Source organism: Oculina patagonica, chromosome 2, assembly GCF_052425735.1.
Source record: "Oculina patagonica isolate OP01 chromosome 2, crgOcupat, whole genome shotgun sequence".
Lineage (NCBI taxonomy): Eukaryota > Metazoa > Cnidaria > Anthozoa > Scleractinia > Oculinidae > Oculina > Oculina patagonica.
In genome coordinates, this window is record NC_135759.1 from 45,127,819 (window position 1) to 45,147,303 (window position 19,485).

A 19,485-nucleotide genomic window follows, 5' to 3' on the forward strand; every position below is an offset into this window, starting at 1 on the left:
GATTAAAATATGATTGACACACATCTGGTCACTTTTTCTAGTGACAAAAATTAAATCACTTCTTGATATCGATGATTATATAGTAACCCTAAAACGTTATTTGTTTAGATTTGTTAAGTAAGCTAACGGGAAACTTCCGGCATATGAAAAAAAGGGAATGCTCGTCAACAGTTTTAAACTGAAGAAATTCGTAAAACGTACCAGAATCTCGCTTTGTTTTTATATGCATTGATAGTCTTCTACTCGTACATAAAAAATTCCAGCGTCATCTATGGATTTCTGATTTCACCTGTAGTTAGTCAAATAAGTTATTAAAACTACAAAACTAGATAAATGCTAAGAAAAGGTATTGTGAAATCTACGAATGTGGGTATTGAAGTTGGAAACACTATGTATTACCGAAACACGTTCCTTTTCATCGCTGGAAGGTGTGACGAGCAAACCCGTCAGTTTCATATGGGGAGTCCTGCCGGGTTAAGCGAAGTTTATTGTCCATACGAACATGATAAAGGCAAATTAAATGTAACCTCAATAGCGGATTTGGAAAGTTGTTGTTTACAGCGTTTAACCATCGTCGTGTTTCCTTTTCACGCAAACTAGGTTCAAAGTTCAATGTACGGTACATATGGGTCTGGATGACTGAACGAGGAGACAGTATCACGGGAACAAATGCTTTCAAATTTAATAATTTAAGAAAAGATGTTTTCAATATGCTTCAAAAAACATTTCTTGAGACTTGCTTCCCATATATGCGTTTCAAACTTGAGTAAATAGGTAACAACTTCTTCCGCGACAGTGTCTCCTTCTTATGATTGGCCCTAACATAAACGTTTTATCATACGAAAAAAGAAACTTCGTGTCACAAAAACTTTTACGTTAGAGGCAGACTAGCTATCATCAACGTATTATGTCACAATAGCAACCCGCTAAGTTCTTTGTCGCGCCAACTAATTTTTACACGGCAACACAAACGAATTGCAAAGTCCTTTGTCACGCAACCTAATTTCAAAGTTGTTTGTCACGCAAAGTAGCTGCAAAGTTCTTTGCAGCGCAAACAAAAATAAAGTTCTTTCACACGTCAACTAAGATTGTTTTTCTATTTGGTCTTGGAGGCTGATAATTTAAAACAAGCTGTTATTCAGCCAAACTTACTACAAAGCTTTTCTTTTTCTTTGTCACAACAACTGACTTGTCTCTGTCACTTAGCCTGACCATAAATGTATTGTTTTATCACATCAAATAACTTCCAACTTTTTTGTCACGGTAACCAACTGCAAGTTATTTTTCACTCGACCTAAGTACAAAGTTCCTATAAAAACGTTAACTTTTTTTCATGCTTACTAACTACAAAAATCGTTTTTGTCACACAATCTAACCACAAAATTAGTTGTCACACTAAATAACTTCAACGTTTTGTCACGCTAACCTCTTAATTGCAGAAAACCACTACAGAGCTACAAAACATTACTTTTAAAGTTGTACGCAATGCAAACTGCCCCCCACAGTTACGTGTCACGTATACTAACTCCAATTTTTTGTTACGTAAACTAATTACAAAGTTTTATGTCACACCAAGTAGCTACAAAAGTCTTTGGTACACAAACTAACTACAAAGCTTACGTCACGCAGCCTTACTACAAAGTTCTTTGTCACACCAACAAGCCGACTAACTATGTCACACAAACTAGCTCTAAAGTTCGTTGCCACACAAATTAACTACAATGTTCTATGTCACGCAACCTAACTACAAACTTTTTTGTCTCACGAACTAACTACAAATCTCTTAGTCACACCAACTTAAATACTATGAAGTTTTATGTCACACCAACTAACTACAAAGTTCTGTCACACTAACTCGTAAGTTCTTTGTCGTGCAACCTAACTGCAAACTTCTTTGTCACACCAACAAGGGTGCTTTCATTTATTAGTGCATGTGGGGGGTTGGCAAGATTGTGAGGGGGAAAACGTTATTCTGGAAAGCTAAGTAGGGTTGGGGGATTACAGCAAATTATGGGCAAAATTTTTGCCTACCAACGAGGGGGGTGGGGATTGGGTAATTTTTGGAAGCCACTCCAAAGCTCTTTCTCCTAAAAACTAATTCCAAAGCTATTTGTCGCACCAACTATTAAACAACGAAGTTTTCTGTCACGCCAACTAACTACAAAGTTCTATGTCACACTAACTAATTCGTAAGTTCTTTGTCGCGAAACCTGACTACAAAGTTCTTTGTCACACCAAATAGCTAGACTGAAAGCTCTGTGTTACATCCTAGACATTGGGACCCATAAAGCCTAGCTAGTGAAAACTAAATCAAACAATCTCAACTTCAGTATAACACAACTCCTCGTGACTGGAGAAGGTACTAAAGCGTCCTATACACAAGAACAATGAATGAACAATGAAAAACTAAGTCAGAAGACTAATAACTGCAATATTATTGAGCTATGAAAAACGTAAAACCAATCTACCATTACATGTGGTACATAATATGATACCTTCTTTCGCATTTAGGCTCGCTTGGTGTTACCAGGTTAAATTTCCCATTTGAAGAAGACTAACCAAGTGCATAACGAGAAAAAGTCGAAAACTAAGCTATTATATCAATCAGATAAAATAAAATAAGAATGGCAAATCAGTAATTACCGAACAGAGTTCAGTCCAACAAAGTGAGCATCTTATGAGCCAATCTGCACCAGCCTGGGAATCCATCCTTCTGTCCAACGCCACTGATCCACCGCAGCATCCAAGGGGACACATAATGCACGGCGCGAGCAACACCCATGGCTCTGTGGGACCACTCATGAGACAGCACATCAAAGTAACACGAGGTGTGCACATTGTTGACCAGAATGGTGCCACTGAGGGTCACTGGGGCGTAAACACCTTTCTCGTAGACACTGCTGATGCTCTGAACTGCATCCTTCTCTATACCGTGCTTTCCTTTCACATAAACCGTGTCTCCGACTTTCACATCTCTGGCAGGGATGGCTGCTGCTTGGCCTGTTTTCTCTACAAACATCAAGTGGTCTTCAGTGATCTTCAGGATGTTGTTCTTCATAGTTGTGATCTCCAGGAATTCTTGCATAACTTCTAACTGATGGTGGATAAAAGTGATCACTGGTTCGAATCGGATTTCGTTGAAGGCAATCACCTGCACTTCTTCGCCAATTTTTAAAGAGTCCATTCGTCTGCATCGACCATTGATATCGCAAAACACGGCTGATGCCGGATAGCACCCGCCACCGGTATTACTCTCACTTACTGCCGCTGTTGCGGTTCCACCCGATGGACTTTCAGCAGCCTTTTCTTGGGCTCTTTTTTTTCTTCCTCTAGCTTTTTCTTTTGTTCCTCCAACTCTTCTTGTTTTCGTTTCTCTTCCTCGAGTTCTTTCTCCAGCTTCTCCCGCTCAGCATCACTTTTTCTTTTGTCATCGAGTTGTTTTTTGAGCTCTTCTTCTTTTTTACGTAGAGCCTCAGCCTGTTTGGTTAATCCACTCTCGTCCATCGCTTTCTTAATCTCTTCGTCTAGCACACTTTTGGACGCTTTGGTCAGTCTGTGTATGAATGATCCCTTTCCTTTCTTCAGTTCCTCAATTATCTAGGAAAAACGGCTAGTTTCAGCTAGGTTGTGATTTTTAAAAGTCACTGAGTATAAAATAGATTTAGCCAAGCCTAAAAGCGAAGCTCCCCGATTATTTACTTCGCCCTTTTCGTTTATTCGAATTTACTGACTGATAAAAGGCAAAAATATAGCCCTTGAGCCCGCGATCCAATGGAATCCATCACTTGGTCAGCGGTTAACTTAAACAAAATTCGAACTCGATGAGCTCTATGTGAGCCCGCAATATGGTCATGTGATACTGGTCAGCGGATACCTTTTTTTGACAGCTGTCCAATATCAAAGATGTAAGCTGACGTTAACCATAACCTTAAACCTATTTCTGGAGTATGGCCGCCATGTTGGGGCAACTCCGTCGTCGCACGCGCCCGCGAGCCATGCCGCTAGCCATGATGCCCATGAAAAACCAAAAGCATGGGTCTGTTAATTTTCTATGGGTATGGGGCTCTGCTCTGCGGCCCTTCGGGCCGCTGGGAACTCCGCTATTAATATTACAATAGAGCTCCAGTTAGTCAACTCGGATATCTCGAACTCCCCCGCTTACTCGAACTAAGTCTCATTTCCCTTGGATTTGACCCACCATTTTAGTCATTTTTCTCGGTTAGCTCGAACTTGGATAACTCAGCGAGTTCTCTGTCATACATACATTCACAGTACTGTATTATCATAAGAATGCATACTCGTGTTGTAGTTTCTGACGAGATAAGTTTAATTTGCACTGTGCTGTATGAAAATTTGATATTCAATCGACCCCAGGAACTCGAACCCCGCCATCTCTAACTATTTTTCGTTTCCCTTCAGAGTTCGAGTAGCCTGTTCCAGGAGTGCGGTTAGTTGGGAAGCAGCGCGAAGAAAAGCTTCTCCCAACTGGAACAGGCTAGAGCTCAAGTTATCGGGGTTCTATTTTATTTGTTTTTATGAGTGCAAACAAGTCAATCTAGCACGGATATACGCCGGCTTTGTAAACAGAGTATAAATGGTCCTTACAGAGAACACAATACTGGGACAGTTGCTGCGTTTAAACTCTTTAACTGTTGGAGCACAGCGCTAGCACTATTTTGCAGAGGCGGCGGAGCGTTTTTGACCGTGGAAGGGGGGGGGGGGGGCTTAGACTGTCCCAAAAATACTGGGCAGGTCAGGTTTTCATATTTGGAGAAAAGTTTTTTCTGTTCTAGCAACTTTTTGATTTCTGAGCAGTTTCTAGACCAAAGATCAACGATACGAAACACAAACATTTTTTAGGTCGCTAAATGCACATCAAAAGTCCTTTGCAACTGGCTCTTCCGACATAAAATACCAAACAACTTCATAATAAAGGGGCTTATATAATCGGAATAAGTTGTATGCTTTCCCAGGGTTCTTTATTGAAGTCCAGTGGCCGACATTCGAGGAGAGACTAAATATTAGAAGGATTTGTTGCCTCTTTGATTTGGTGCTTTTGATGGAGGAGAAGCATTTTTCCGGTTGGTTTAAATTTACAGACAGTTACATCAATACAAGCAAAAAATACAAACAAATAATCGGGAGATACAAGACTGAATATACCGAGTTACAAAAACTAACACCATATTTAAGCCAATGCCATCTTAGCAGATGCTGATAGTCATATATCTCCCACAAAGTGATAAACATAATTTGGAGCAGTGGAGCAGAAATTTGGGAAGGTCAAAAAGAAACGCATGGCATATCCAATAGTTGGACCAAAAGAGCACATGCAGGTGAAACAGAAGAATGGGTTATTCTTACCTGAATTAAGTCAGACACTTGCTTCTTACAATCATCTGGGTTTTCTTCTTCATCTAAAGCATTGTTAAACAGAAGTCGTCTGTCTCCTATTTCCTTTAGAAATGCTTGAACCCAATCTGGCAAGGTTCCAATGTACCATTTCAAATGGTCTGGGATACTCCTCTTCTTTTTCTTTGCGTCACGTACGGCCTGGTCACCATGTGTGAAGATTACCACCATATAATCGTTGGCTTCTTTCCCGAAAAATTGTTGAAGTATTTTTAAAGCTTCGGCATCCTCCAAGCCAAACCTACCACCGTACTTTATGGTAAGAATAATGGCATCAATGCCGTCGGGGGACATGGCAAACATCTTGTATAGTTCTCTAAGAATTTCCTCTTGTTTTTCGTTGAAGAGACCAGTGACCTCCTTTGCCTTTTCTTTGAGTTTTCCCATGGCGGAGACAGGGGCTGTATCCATAATACCCGGGGTGTCAATCACACCAATGACTCTCTCATCCGTTCTCTTCTCAATTCTGCAATATACTGTTACGGAGCCACCACTTGGACTGTCTGCAAAACACTCTCTTCCAATTATGGAGTTTCCAGTGGCACTTTTTCCATTTCCAGTTTTTCCAAGAAGAACAACTGTAAGAGGATCTCCCTGAGGAAGCTTAGAAAACAAAAGCGAAAAAAATAATTAATTAAAAGAAAGAAAAGTGCAGCTATTAACATTGAAACCTCTCCCTGACTAAAGTAATATTTTCGGTTGTATGAATTTAGTCCCACTAGTCGAGGATTCAATAGCTACTGTCTTTAAAACTATTAAGGCGCTACGGCTTAGTGGAAAAGAAGACACGGGGGATTCTTCAAAAAAAATTCAGATTTCGTTGGAAATAACTGAACCTAGCTCATTCTTCTATCAAAGTGTCAATTTTATCGGTTGATTTAATAATAACGAAAATCATAATCACAATCGTAATCATAATCATAAAGATAACAACGACAATAATTTACTTAATTGACCACTGCCAGTGTGGGGCTCCTCAGGTTCAAAGTTTACAAACACTGAAACAAATATTTTAGATAAACATAACATGGTCAAATATCCCATCTGGCAAGAGGCAGACTTGGGTTTGTCAGTGAGTGGTTGGGGGCTGGGTGAGTAGGTATAGGTAAATAGCCAAGCTGCGAAGGTCTTGTTCTAAAACAAGACGATTATGAGAGTTTAATTAATTGGAGTTAGATTACTTAAACTATGGAAACAAAAAAGTATTACCTTGATAGTGGCGATTGGTGCCTGCAAAGAAGAAACCAAATGTAATATGATCAGATTCTCAAGGATTCAACACCTTTAACACTTTCAGTGCTAAAGTCGACATTTGGGGGAGAAGTCAATGAACCACTTGTGACGTCATCTGATAGAGCTAGGTTTGAACTTTTCACAGAACTTTTCATTTGCTATTCAGAGCTGATCGAGAAAAAGACAATCAGTTTTTGGTGCGAGATTGGTGCTTAAACAGGCCAAAACACCGGTAAGTGATCGAAGTCCTTTTTTCAGGGTCTACCAGTGTTTTAATCCAAACTTTTTTGGCCTAAAGGAAGGACGTGAACAGTAGAAAAAGGAGTGGGAATTATAACAAAGCCGAGAAAAACGAAAAGAAAAGGAGCAAGAAAAAAAGATGGGAACGATTTCGCAAGAGAATAAGTCCAAATTATGGCATATGCGCATGCGCCAAAGTACAATTTTGTACATTTTTCATGGAATCTTCATCAAAATCTTGCTGCATTGTGGAGAAGTGCTTTCTAAGCAAAGGTGAGGAAAATTCAGGATCGTAGCACCAAAAATTCAGTTTAACGGTAAAAAAAACGTGTTTTTGAGACATTTAGCACTGAAAGGGTTAAACTCCACACCATCGAAAGCGAAAATGGGTCAGTCTACCATCAAGTGTGATGCTGCACGAGAACGGAACGAATTACCAAGAGAGATCAGAGAAATTAACACTCTATCTTGGTTTAAAGGGATTGCGTCACGGATTTTAGCCAAATTCGGAAATGACCATCAATTTCGTTGAAATATGAAAAATAGCTTCTTAAAACTGTGAAGGAACCTTTCAATAACACAGCAAATACATTTCTAGTTTTGTTGTTGGTGCATGTGAGTGTCATTTCCTAAGGTAGAATTCCTTTTTCAGAATAATACTGGCAAGCCTTTCACGACGACAGATTACATTATTGTAGATTTTAAAATAAATTACTTCATTTATTGCCGAGGTATCAAAAAACGAACAAAATCTCTGTGTGCGAAGATTGTCGCTTTTTTCGCTTGTTCTTCTATCAAAGTGTCAATTTAAAATTGTTCAAAATTAAAATTCTTAAATTTAAAATTGTTAACATTGTCAGTTTAAACTTGGATGACGTTTAAAAAGTCATCTAAAGAAGTTAAATTATGGTCTATCTGTCGAAGCAGTCACCAGAATTATAATTGTCTAGTTTTTTCCTTGGCGCGGGATCGATGCACGACTTGGCAAAGGACATGAATTTCGTGGTGGTATAGTAGAATGTTATTGCCCATTAAAATTGCCGAAATTTTGAAATTGTGTTACAGATAACTCAGGTTAACGTGCATAGAATAAATCAATGTCATAAGTTTTATTTCCGCTTCAAAGTGATGCGAGCGAATACGTGGCCATAGTTGTAGATGGTGGACAGCAAATCAGGACAAATTATTAACTCAACTCTTTTATTTTGCCCAAGGCGGGCTTCTTCACAAATCTACAACGATTATGCACGATGGTGCAAAACCTACTTCCGGTTAATTTTGTGTTTGTATCTTAACACAAAGTAGCCAGAGTGCGGCGTGATTTGCAAGTGCAAGTCCGCGAGGGGGGATTCTGTAAGAGGTTAAACAAAACAGTCTATCTGCATGTCTATAACTGCAGAGCAGGAAAAAGTTAATAATTTCACATCATCATCGTGTTTTATACCAACAAATTTAAATACATTTTTTTGAAACACCTGCTTACCTTTGAGCTCAATATTTTCTTCCATTGTAGGACAAATTTCCCCAGTATATCATGACCATCAAAGGCATCCTCGTACGCCTCCATACAAGCATCCATCCGCTCCTCCCCCTCCTTTGTGTTCAAAGTAGAAATGGTTGAGCGAAACACGCGATAGATTTTGTTTGTCTTGCTGATAAACTTTTTAACATCATCGTCGGTTTCTTCCACGCTCTGTAGGTATGCGTTTGCAAGCGTCTGAGCGCTACGAAGGTCATCAAAGCGGCTTTCCAACTCCTCTAATTGATATGTGAGCGCCTGTTTCTGCAGGTACGCTTTTGCTGTTGGGATGATGTTCTTTACGGGCTGAAGTTCGAACTGCGAAGAAACAAGGCAGGTAAACTATTTGTTAACGTAGTTCTTGTCTTGAGCAAAATATTTATTTTTATCTTTACAAACATTAAAGATAAATGATGATAAGACTGAATTTCTTATTATCGGATCTAGACAGCAACTGTTGAAAATTAATGATTGTACAATCCGTGTTGGCATAACAGATTTTAAGCCTGTGTCTGAAGTGCGCAATCTAGGCTCCTGGTTCGACTCTAATTTTTCTATGTCGACTCATATTTCTAAGTCTTGTTGTGCGGCATTTTTTTCGTTACACAATATTAAGCGAATAAGTAAATTTCTAGCTAGGGATAAATTTGAAATGGTTTTGCACGCGTTTGTTACTAGTAGAATTGATTATTGCAATGGACTTCTTTATGGGCTACCGGAATGCGAGATTGCTAAATTGTAGAGAGTGCGGATGGCCGCGGCTAGGCTGCTAACTGTCGCAACAGTTCCTAAAACAAGATGTCATAATTTTGTTACCCTACTTAGGTCTTCCGAGCATCCAAATCACTAAACGCCTTAAATCCTGTGTATCCGACTTCTACTCTTTCGTCAACCTCAAGATCATATTTCAGAACACACGCCGCCATCCTGCTTTCCGTACAAAGACCGCCTCAACCGTTCTCAACGATCTAAGGTCATCTACAAAGCTGGCTGCTGGGACTGTGATGATGTTTACATCGAAAAAACAAAACGACGACTTCATGACAAAAAAAATGAACATTTTAACGCCCTCACTAAATGCGACCATATAAGCTATTGCTAATCACATAAAAACCACAGGCCATAACAAGAAATGGGATCATTTTGAAATTCTTGCGTCTGGCAAAACTGACCTCCACTGCAAAATTAAGGAGACTTTATTCTTTCAAGAACTACAACCTTCATTAAATGCCAATTTCGGCAGTGAGAGGTTGTTGCTTTATTAACTGAAATGTTAATGTAGTTACTGCTGAAGATCAATTGTCTCAGTCTAGGTTCCAGACCCCTTTCATAACAATGCATAAATAGTTGCCAAAAAAAATTTTTAACGGTCATACTTTTGAAAATGTATGTAGCTTAGCATACGAAACGTCAAGTTTAGTAAAATGCGATTTTTCATAATGTTTATCACCGCTGTTTGTATTATATTTTTAATCACGTTACGATGACCTAAAACCAAGAGTCTATATTTAGACCTTATTCATCAAACAGAAGAGAAATTGCACCTGCATAGGAATTCCTTTCCCGTCATTAATGTTTTTCAGTCTAGAAGGGAAAGTCTCGATCAAAGTCACCAGTCCTTCCAGGGTCGTTGGGAGTTTATCTGGTAAGTCTGTGGCGTAATATTTGATGGAGATATCTGACACGTCGCTGCACTCTGATGATAGTTTGTCTAACGAAGCTTTTAGTCCTGCATCAACACCTTGAAGATTTAGCTGTCCATCGACGTTGCCTGTGATGTGCTCCCTAGATACGGAACAGGAAAAAAAGGTCACTGGTGAGATTGTTATCTGTCATCCGTACATAACAGATATCGTGCGATATACGTAGCCGGTTGCGAAGATTCGTCCGAAATCTTGTAAAGTGCTGAATAATGACAGTTTTTCTATCTGCAAAATGTGTTTTGTTGACAGTCTGTGCCATTTTCTCTCAATTTTTCAGATTGATTTATTACTCACCGACCCTAGAGGTCCAGTGGCAGTTTATCAATACAGGATCTTTTTTCCTTTCGTTCCGCTCCGAAAAACTGTTCTTGGGTCTCCAAAGGTGATTCAGTATTACACAAACGTACATTGTTGCGGATTGAACACGTTTATGTTGCATGCAGGATTTGTGACAAACAGAACATGAAGGGTATATGAACAAAAAAGAGCGGGGTGCAAAGTTTTAAGTTCATAAACGGCAATGTTGCCAACGTCTTCCTCGTTTTTAAACGACCTCCTCCAACTTAAAAACAAACGCTGGAGGGATCCTCGCGATTTCAACGAATGTAAGTACTAACGCAATAAAGGAAATACGTCAGTCATGGAGACAGGAACGCAAACATTGCTAGGTTTTTTTGTTGTACAGCATCCCTCCAGGCTATGTTATGCCCATTTTTTTTCCTTTTAACATTTATTAAACTTTACAAAGCAGCATTCCGTACTATAATGTCATAGCAGTGCCGTTTAAGAGAAATATTTACTTGTTAGCTTGATCGCAAATAAACGAAGGGACCTCAAACAAACGCCACCGGCGTTTCTTTAAAAATTAGCAATTTTAACCCGGCGTTTAATCGGGGTCCGGCGTTTAATCAAGAAAATACGGTACTTAAGCCATCAAACGATTAACACATTAAAACGTTTTAAAGACGCTAAAAACGAATTCCCCTTTTAAAAATTCAATTTATATTCTGCTTTTTTCTAACGGAATGATATCCGTGCGAGAATAAACTTTCACTGGCTTAAACTGATAGTTTGACATACTTTTTTGTAGTTGATGAGGACTTGAATTTAAGGCTTGCCACCATCTCGACGCCGTAGGTAACGCTTCGTACATAGTGGGTACCAACTCCTTCAAGAAACTCGCCACTGGTTACATCATCTCTTGGTTTCACTGATCCATCGATCGTCTCAATGGCCTAAGGGATGGATTAATTAAACCTTTTTTTCAGAATAGAACATTTCACTTGATTTGGAAAAATCTAATTTACATTTACTTTCTACACACTAATTTACATATGCGATTTTTCAAAAATCGCATATGTAAATTAGTGTGTAGAAAGTAAATGTAAATTAGATTTTTCCAAATCAAGATGATGTTTAGTAATACTTTCTTGGCTTCGACAAGCAAAATCGCTCAGAAACATTTCACTTCAAAAGCTTTTTTCTTATAGTAAACGACTGGTTATAAAATACTTGCTTAATAGGTAGAAACTAATACCTTTGCTTTCACGAAATGCAGCGTGACTTCTATTGTCATTTTTACACTGTATAGACGCTGTAGTCATTCGCAATTCGCAAAACCTTGGAAAAAGCAATTAGTTGCAAGTAGACACTTAAAAGTGATCGCCGTTAAAACGTGTGGCATTCCAAAGTCCCGAGGATGACACATTTTACAGCTTTCTTTTCTTAAAGCAAAAAGCCCAGAAACAAGGTTTTTTCTAACGGGGTTGATTTCAATTTTAATCAAAACTATAACAAAATTCTCGAACGTGATTGGTTATCAGTGTAATAGGACAGTTTACGCGTCATGCCTGTGTAATTGGACCTTACGTGTCATTTTGCGCGCGCTGTTATTGTGCATTTTGTTGAATAAACTGTTATGTTTTGAAGTATTCACAAAAACGATTAGCCATTTCACCGGTAAAGTTTGTTTGTTTCTCAAATTTGGTCTTGGTTTTGATTAATTGGTAACAATACTTCGTGTTGTCCAATTCGGTCTGTAATCATTCTCGTGATTTTAAAACAAATCGGACTCCAGCTACGCGGTCGTCCGATTTTGTTAATCTCTCGTATGATTACAGACCGAATTGGACTCCACTCAGTCCTATTATCATTATTACTTGAGTGGCGTGCTTACAACTAGAAAATTACGTTACCGTGGTACATTTCATCACAGCTAGAAGGTTAGAGGTTCCCTCTTCCATCTTGTTCTCATTGATGTACTGTCCAGCCCCTTCCACTTTTAGAAGATTGGCCTTGATTTTTAACGATAGTTCACCAGACACGTCCAGTAAGTCATTCACATCTTTGCTGCTTTTGACGACTTTGTACTTGAACGAAAACTTGTTCACATTTATCAGCTTAGTTGGCATATCAGTGGCGGATGGGAAGATGTCGGCGCATGCGCTCGAGGATTCGGTGTCAAACGTTCGCCCAAGACATAACGTGGGCGATGTGTAAGCCGGTATATTCATGTTTCCTGGCTTAGAAATACAAAAAAGACGAATTAAAATCACGTAAGATCAAAATCAAAATTAAAATCACGTAAGAAACCTTCTGAGTGAATTTCTAGTTCTTAAATAGGTTTCAAAGCAGCCCAAATTAAACTAATTTATAAAGGACATAACAAAACCACAGTTTATGAATAATCAAGTGCTGAATTATCATTAAACGGAAATTATTATTGTTGACGAACTGACGCAACATGTGAGAATAATCGGCCCTTGTACCGTTAAATAATTGTAATTCTCCTGTCAAGTTCACCGACTTTACAAATGGCGGACGCCATAAAAACCTGAAACTGAGGCAAAAAAACGGGATAAACAACTTTCGGGTTAAAAGCGAAAGGTGGAAATTACACAGAAGTTCTGGAAAATCGGGCAATAAATCGTTTCTCTTTTGTGCTTTAAAGGTAACTGAATTCTAAATTACTTTCAGGTCAAGAGATTATTCATGTAAGCGGGTTGCAAGCAGAAAGGGGCTGTGGCCGGAACAGGAAAACGGAGACATTTTTAGTTGGTATGTGGAGCGCTTTCAGTTTACGCAAACGTTACGGAAGTTTTGGATGTATTAGAGAGTTTCTCGTAACAGGTGGGGCAGTTTCACGGAAACTCCGTGCGAGTCTGTTAAGAATAATGACAATAACTTTATTTCACATAATCAGTACATCATGAACACATATCGATAAAAAAAAGATCAAGAACTCAAAAATGCTGGTATCCTTGTATAAAAAAGTAAATAAAACATCTTTATGTTTGAGAAAGTGGCGTCTTAAAATTGCTTTTAATATGTTAAAATGACTGGAATAAATTATAGAGCAGAGAGATTTTTCCTCCAGTTTTTCCTTCTTAGACAAAAGGAATAAACGTTCATCTTTTCTATCTTTAAACCACCGATGAACAACAAACACATCTTTAATATGTTAAAATGACTGGAATAAATTATAGAGCAGAGAGATTTTTCCTCCAGTTTTTCCTTCTTAGACAAAAGGAATAAACGTTCATCTTTTCTATCTTTAAACCACCGATGAACAACAAACACATCTTTAATGACAAGGCTTGAATTGGCGGCCGAGTGATAGGGTGCTTACCATTTGGCGAAATAGGCCGGATGGAATGACCATTGAATAATGTAAAGTGTTTCACGCAGAACAGCAAACCTACCTCTTCTGGTCATTGTTTTCAGTTGTTTTCCTTACTCGAGACAGGAAACATGAAAATTTCGTACAGCTAAGTTCTGCAATGGTTAGCACCTACCGTAATGAAAGGATCTTCAAAATGTAGTCCATCCACAAAAAATCACAAACAAAAAAATTACTGTTAAATATACTTTCTAACTGAAATTTTCTGTTTTATTTTTAGTTGCTGTTCAATGGCAAACACCCCCAGTCATTCAGGGACATAACTATAAATTCTGAGTTTTTTTCCTGAATTTATTTGAATTTCTTTTTTCGCGTTATTCGGTCTTGAACTTCTTCAAACATGTGGCTGGAATGACAATTTTGAAGATATTTTCAAAGCCCTGCAGTACAACAAATATCCTGCCGTACTGTTAGTATCTGCTTCGTCCCCAGGCGCCGATTGGCCGGACGTTGAGGCGGTAAGGCGGGAAAACAGGGAGCGCAGGGGTTGATGGTTACCGCATCAGGCCCAGAACGCCAAGCGAACCGTGCTCGTCAGTCCCACAACGCCAAGCGAACCGTGCACGACAAAGGAGGAGGACGCCTGGGGACGAGGCAGCTGTCGGCAGCTGTTGGTATTGAGTCACGCAATCACAAGCATTTGAATGACTCTCGTGACTAGTTTCCAAATGCAGCTGATAGCCGTCCTTTTTTAGTAAATATCAGTGTCTTTCATTTTACAAACACGTTTCACTTTTACTGTCAGGATTGGAACGAGATAAATATTTCAAAGGCGACTGAACAAGTTTTTGTCTGGGAATTAATTCGAAGGTGAAATCAATATGGGAAAATTCCCCCGCACTGTTACCAACTTTAGCTTTCAGTTTCAAATTCACAAGCTCGGCCGGAAGTTACGGACAAGAAAGGTCGAATTTATAAAACCTGTGTCAACTATTACCTTCAGAAACCTTACGCACTCAATTTTAATTGCGAACAGTAAATTAAAACACTAAAACTATCTTTCTTCACAGTTGAATTTAAAGTAGCAATACCGACCGAATAGTGGGAGAGGATTAAAAGAAATAAGTAGAACCCCGGTGACTCGAACTCTGAAGGGAAATGAAAACCAGTTCGAGTTAGTGGGGTGTTCGAGTTATCCGAGTTCTAGTTACCGGGGTTCTACTGTAGCTAAATGGCCGTCGAATGTAACTAGCTAGCATTGAGACCTCTTCAGTCTTTTCATTTCGCAAGTGAACGTCGATAAACACACAACTTAACATAACAGGCCGTCGCATCTCACGCCAACTTTCGATTTTGTCACGCGTCCGTACCTAAACTTTGGCCATGACGTTATCCTTTTCCAAGAAAACGTGGAAGTTTAATTTTTTGTTTTCAATGAGGCGGAACCTTTTTTAAAATCGCCTCGACAGATATAATGGCTTCAAAAACACCTAAAACGTAAGGTTTCCAGACGGATTTCTCTGATGCGATAACTGAAAGGACAACCTACATTCTTGCCTTCGTAGCTGGCGGTTTTGTTGGGGTTTAAAGCGCGCTCAAGCAAGCGGCGACAACGAGCGGCGAAGCGGCTTCGCCGCTGGCTTGTCGAAATTGAAGTCGTAGAGCAGGCAAAAACCAAGTTTAATACTTATGACAATGAACTGACACAAATACATCTTTTTTTGTACTCACCAAGAATCTCAACTGTCTGTGCCGGGTAACCCTTGAAGACGCTCAATTCTGAATTCGCTCGCAACAGCCCTGGCGAATGAATATTCCAGGAAAAGACCGTCACAACTTGCTAAATGTTTTTATTTGTTTTGACCTTGGGCGTGAATACTTCGGCTAGCCAATCATACACCCAACAATTCGCACGTGCCGACTTACCTTGTTTTCGATTGGTTTTCGGCGTTAAGAAGGCCACACGTGATGGGAAAAATCCCGGCTGTTGTTGTTTGCAAGGGACTTGTCCCTAAGACTTTGGGGCTTGGCCTGTCTGTGGTGGCCTATACGGCATCCATCTGAAATTTTTGCATAGTAGAAAATTTTTGAATAGTAGAAATTGCCGCGTTATGGCTGCAATAAAATGCAAAACATTCATCATTGATGCCTTTTGCTTTAAAGAAGCCGACAAAGCAGCGATGTCTCTATTTGTCCTGGCTGCTTCCACGGGTAATAGGCTGTGCACATGCGTACAGGTCCTGGTCGGACCGTGGAGATGTGTTGTTGACCAACAGATGGTTTATTTTTCTATTTCAAGATTAGCAGATATAGGCAGGTCACGGCGCTTGATTTACACAAGTTGTACCCTCTTCTGTGTTTCAGTTCATCTTGGTTCATCAAAATACCACCGAAACTAAAAAGTCAAAGATTATTTAAGATTCTAAGAAAACATCAAAAATATATCGATACCGTATTTAATGGGCCTCGCCACCGCTTCGGCAAAATATGAGCCGAATCAGCCTTTTTAGAGCAGTTTCTTTCATTTTCCAAAAATTTTTAGCTAACGGTTTTCCTGTGGAGAAACCTAAGTTGGAACGAGATAAAAATAGAAAGGCGACTGAACAAGGTTTTTTTCTGGGCATGAAAAAAGACGAAATCATAAGTAATTGGAAATTCCCGTGCACTGTTACAGTTGACTCGCTGTTGGTTGCACGGCAGGCCAAGCGGTATAAACGGCACAACGAGTCGGTGTGTCACGACATCTACTTGCGTGCTTCATTGTTTTCCGTAAAACTATGACCAATCACTGATCTCTACTGAAAACAAAGGAAGCTAACATATGCTAATTTCCAATTCCCAAATTCTTAGAAATGCAGTGTAACGAAGTTGCATTTCAATACGAACATGAAAATTATAACCAATTCATTTTCTCTCCTTTGTGTTCCTTTTCTTCAGAATGTCACCGAAGAGGAGAAGTCAGAGATTATTTATTGAAAGTCGCCGTGAGTGGCGAAGTATCCGTGTTAGGCGGTATCGCTGCCGCTTCGGCAAAATACCAGCGGAAAGAACGGACATCCAACGAAAGAGAAATTATGTCTTTGTCTTCCTCGGTTTACACACGAAAAGGCTTCTTTGTTAGTGATAAAGAAACGCCGAGTTATGTCGACAATGGTATGAGTTTCAAAGTTGAGGGAATAGAGATTGGTTTGGAGGAGATTTTAATCGTAACAACGGAAGTTGAAAGGTGAGTTTTTAACAAAGTTTCAAACACAGATACATTTTCATACACCGTTAAGAATTCATGATCATGAACTTACTTTATAGAAAGAAGGTGTGTTTTTAATTTTATCAAACTTAAGTCTGTCGAATAAATCGCAAAATTCGCGTGATTTGCTGTGCGTGACTTCGTGACAGAGCGAATGGAGCATCTAGTCACGTCATTATCACTGATCAGCATCTGTCGTGGACTTTGATCCACGAAATCGAAAATATTCAAAATGTTTGCTCAAGCGGATTCGACGAACTAATCGCCGGGACTGATCGGCGCAGAGATAATCTCGCAGGTGTGGAAAACTTAACTACCATAACAAGCCTCGGATTTGGCTTTTCCTATCTCTACTTTTCGGACGGTCGCAACTGTTTGAGGGTCGCTGTTGTTGCTGTTTGCTGTTGAGCCGAGATTTCAGAAAGACAATATTTCAGTGACGTTTTAATAAATGCCTTTACAGTTGCGTGACACTAGCGTGACCTATCCTTAACCATGGCGTGAGTTTGCCTTCTGGTAGAGAGCCTGGAACAGGCTAGCCTTCTGGTCGCAACTTATTTATCTCCGGTGTTCACCCGCATAAGGCGACTAAGAGTACTTCTACTCTACTACAACGGGGAAATCTCGTGCGAGTGCCCACTAGTCTCTCCTCTTTTCTTGACCGCACTTGAGCTCGAAAGGAAAACAACTGTTCTTTAATAAAAAGTCTTTTTTAATCTTACTTAAGAAATGACAGAATGCTTTTAATTAAAATTTGGTTAAATCTTACAGAGAGCAAAAAAGAACAGAGGACAAGTTAGATGTTGAAGTGAGAGTATTGTTCTTTACGATTTCTGCAAAGATGGAAAATATTCATCAAAGTTCAAGTCACAGAGGTTTTGTTCTAATCGACCATTACTCGTCCAAAACAGGGGAATGGAGACATCTCGAGTTCGATACCAGTGGATATCAAGACGCTATGACTGAACTGCACAGAATCGAGGCAGGCATGTCTGTTATCCCGGATGTGGTAAAAAGAACGCCATATAACCAGCTCTCGCGCTTGCGTCTTGTCGTAAGGCCATGCGCACAAGACGCCAAGAACTTTGGTGTTTTTGTTGAACTACAAAATGAAATCAAAACTCTTCAGCTACAAATAGCTGAATACGAAGCATTCGGGGCTAGTGAAAAAACTGAACGACTTAGTAACTTTTTGAAAGAGCTGCAGAGCCTAACAATCAAAAACTGCTCGTGGGAGTTTTTAGATCGTATTAAGAAGAATATCAAACAAGTTTTGTGAAAATGTGGCAATATCCTGTGTATGAAGAAAGTTTAATTTATCTTTCAACATGTTGTTTAAGAGACCATAATCGCTATCAGAGCTCTGGGCTGTTCTCAGTCCTTAATTTTCTTGTATTTTCTCCGATAGTTGAATGCGTGATTCGCACTCGCGCTGGTTTCACTCACTGTTTCTCTCTCGTTCTTTTGCGTTAAAAACTAGAGGCCGGAACAGTCTATCGAAGCACAGTATAACATAGATAATGTGTAAAACTCGAAACTCGGAAATCCACATACAAAACACTTAATAGTTATTCATGTAGTGTTCTTATCAAGTCCCTGAACTCTCTCATCCCCTACCCTGCATAGCTGAGGGTTGAACCAGGCAGGGGAGAGAGCTAGAGCATGCGCATACAAGTTATCATGGACTCTCCCTTGTCGCGCCTGCAGGGACCGGTTTCTCGAAAGCCCCGGAAACTTTTCGGGCCGGTATAGCGGTTTTTTGATTATCTGTATCTTAAAAACATAGACGTGTATAGGCCTGAAGTTTTGTATGAAGGGAAACTCTGTTCAAATTTAAATTATGTGAATAAAACAGCCTTGTAACTACGAAAGGTTTGAGATTTTGCTATGGCCTTCCGGGTGCAAAAACTTTTCGGGATCTTTCAGAAACGGGCCCCTGGGCTCAACCCATATATAGGGCGTTAAAAGGTAAAGTTCAGGGACTGGACTATATGTGTTTTATCTACATGTAGTTTAATTCAGGGAATAAGTGGGCAACTTATTTCTATCAAAATAATTTGAATGTAGATCTCTAATTTACTGTTACGTGTGGTTAAAAAAAATTACGTGATCATGCTACGTAAGACTGTCAATGGAATTCTTTCACGATTTATTTCCGTGTTTTGTTGAATAAAAAAGCCGCTCGTTTATAGAATAAATAAGAACGACAAATTAAAGTTAACACGCTTTCGGTGCTATGTCGGTTAAAACAAGAAAAGAGCAAGAGGTAGCTGCTCTGCCGCGCTTGCTGAATTGAGGGCGGATCATGGAGCTTATCTCAGGCTTGACAGGACATTAGAGCTACAACTGCTACAGACCCTTGATCCTCGACGTACTGCAGTCTCTCAGCACTGTTTTTTATTCACATATTTTAATGTCCGTTATTAAAAAGGTAATAGAATTGTTTACTGTTGTACCAGAACACTGAAACTGATCTGTGGCTCTCATGGGCCGTTTCCCTTCGTGTAGGTGT

The 19,485-nt window shown here is 39.5% G+C and overlaps 1 protein-coding gene and 1 pseudogene across 2 annotated transcripts; one reads left to right on the plus strand and one right to left on the minus strand.

Annotated features, from left to right (window-relative positions):
* Window positions 1–1,658: 1,658 nt before the first annotated feature.
* Window positions 1,659–15,539, minus strand: LOC144644878 (uncharacterized; annotated as a pseudogene). Its single transcript, XR_013569211.1, has 8 exons — window positions 15,458–15,539; window positions 12,303–12,629; window positions 11,188–11,342; window positions 9,949–10,189; window positions 8,369–8,722; window positions 6,622–6,642; window positions 5,365–6,015; window positions 1,659–3,597 (listed from the first exon to the last, which is right to left on the minus strand). The product of XR_013569211.1 is annotated as an uncharacterized LOC144644878 (transcript).
* Window positions 15,540–16,529: 990 nt separating this feature from the next.
* Window positions 16,530–19,098, plus strand: LOC144642096 (uncharacterized). The gene is made up of 2 exons (XM_078501090.1): window positions 16,530–16,952; window positions 17,745–19,098. Exons 1-2 carry the CDS (start codon window positions 16,579–16,581, stop codon window positions 18,250–18,252), a joined length of 882 nt encoding a protein of 293 aa, XP_078357216.1. The 5' UTR covers window positions 16,530–16,578; the 3' UTR covers window positions 18,253–19,098.
* The last annotated feature ends 387 nt before the right edge of the window (window positions 19,099–19,485 follow it).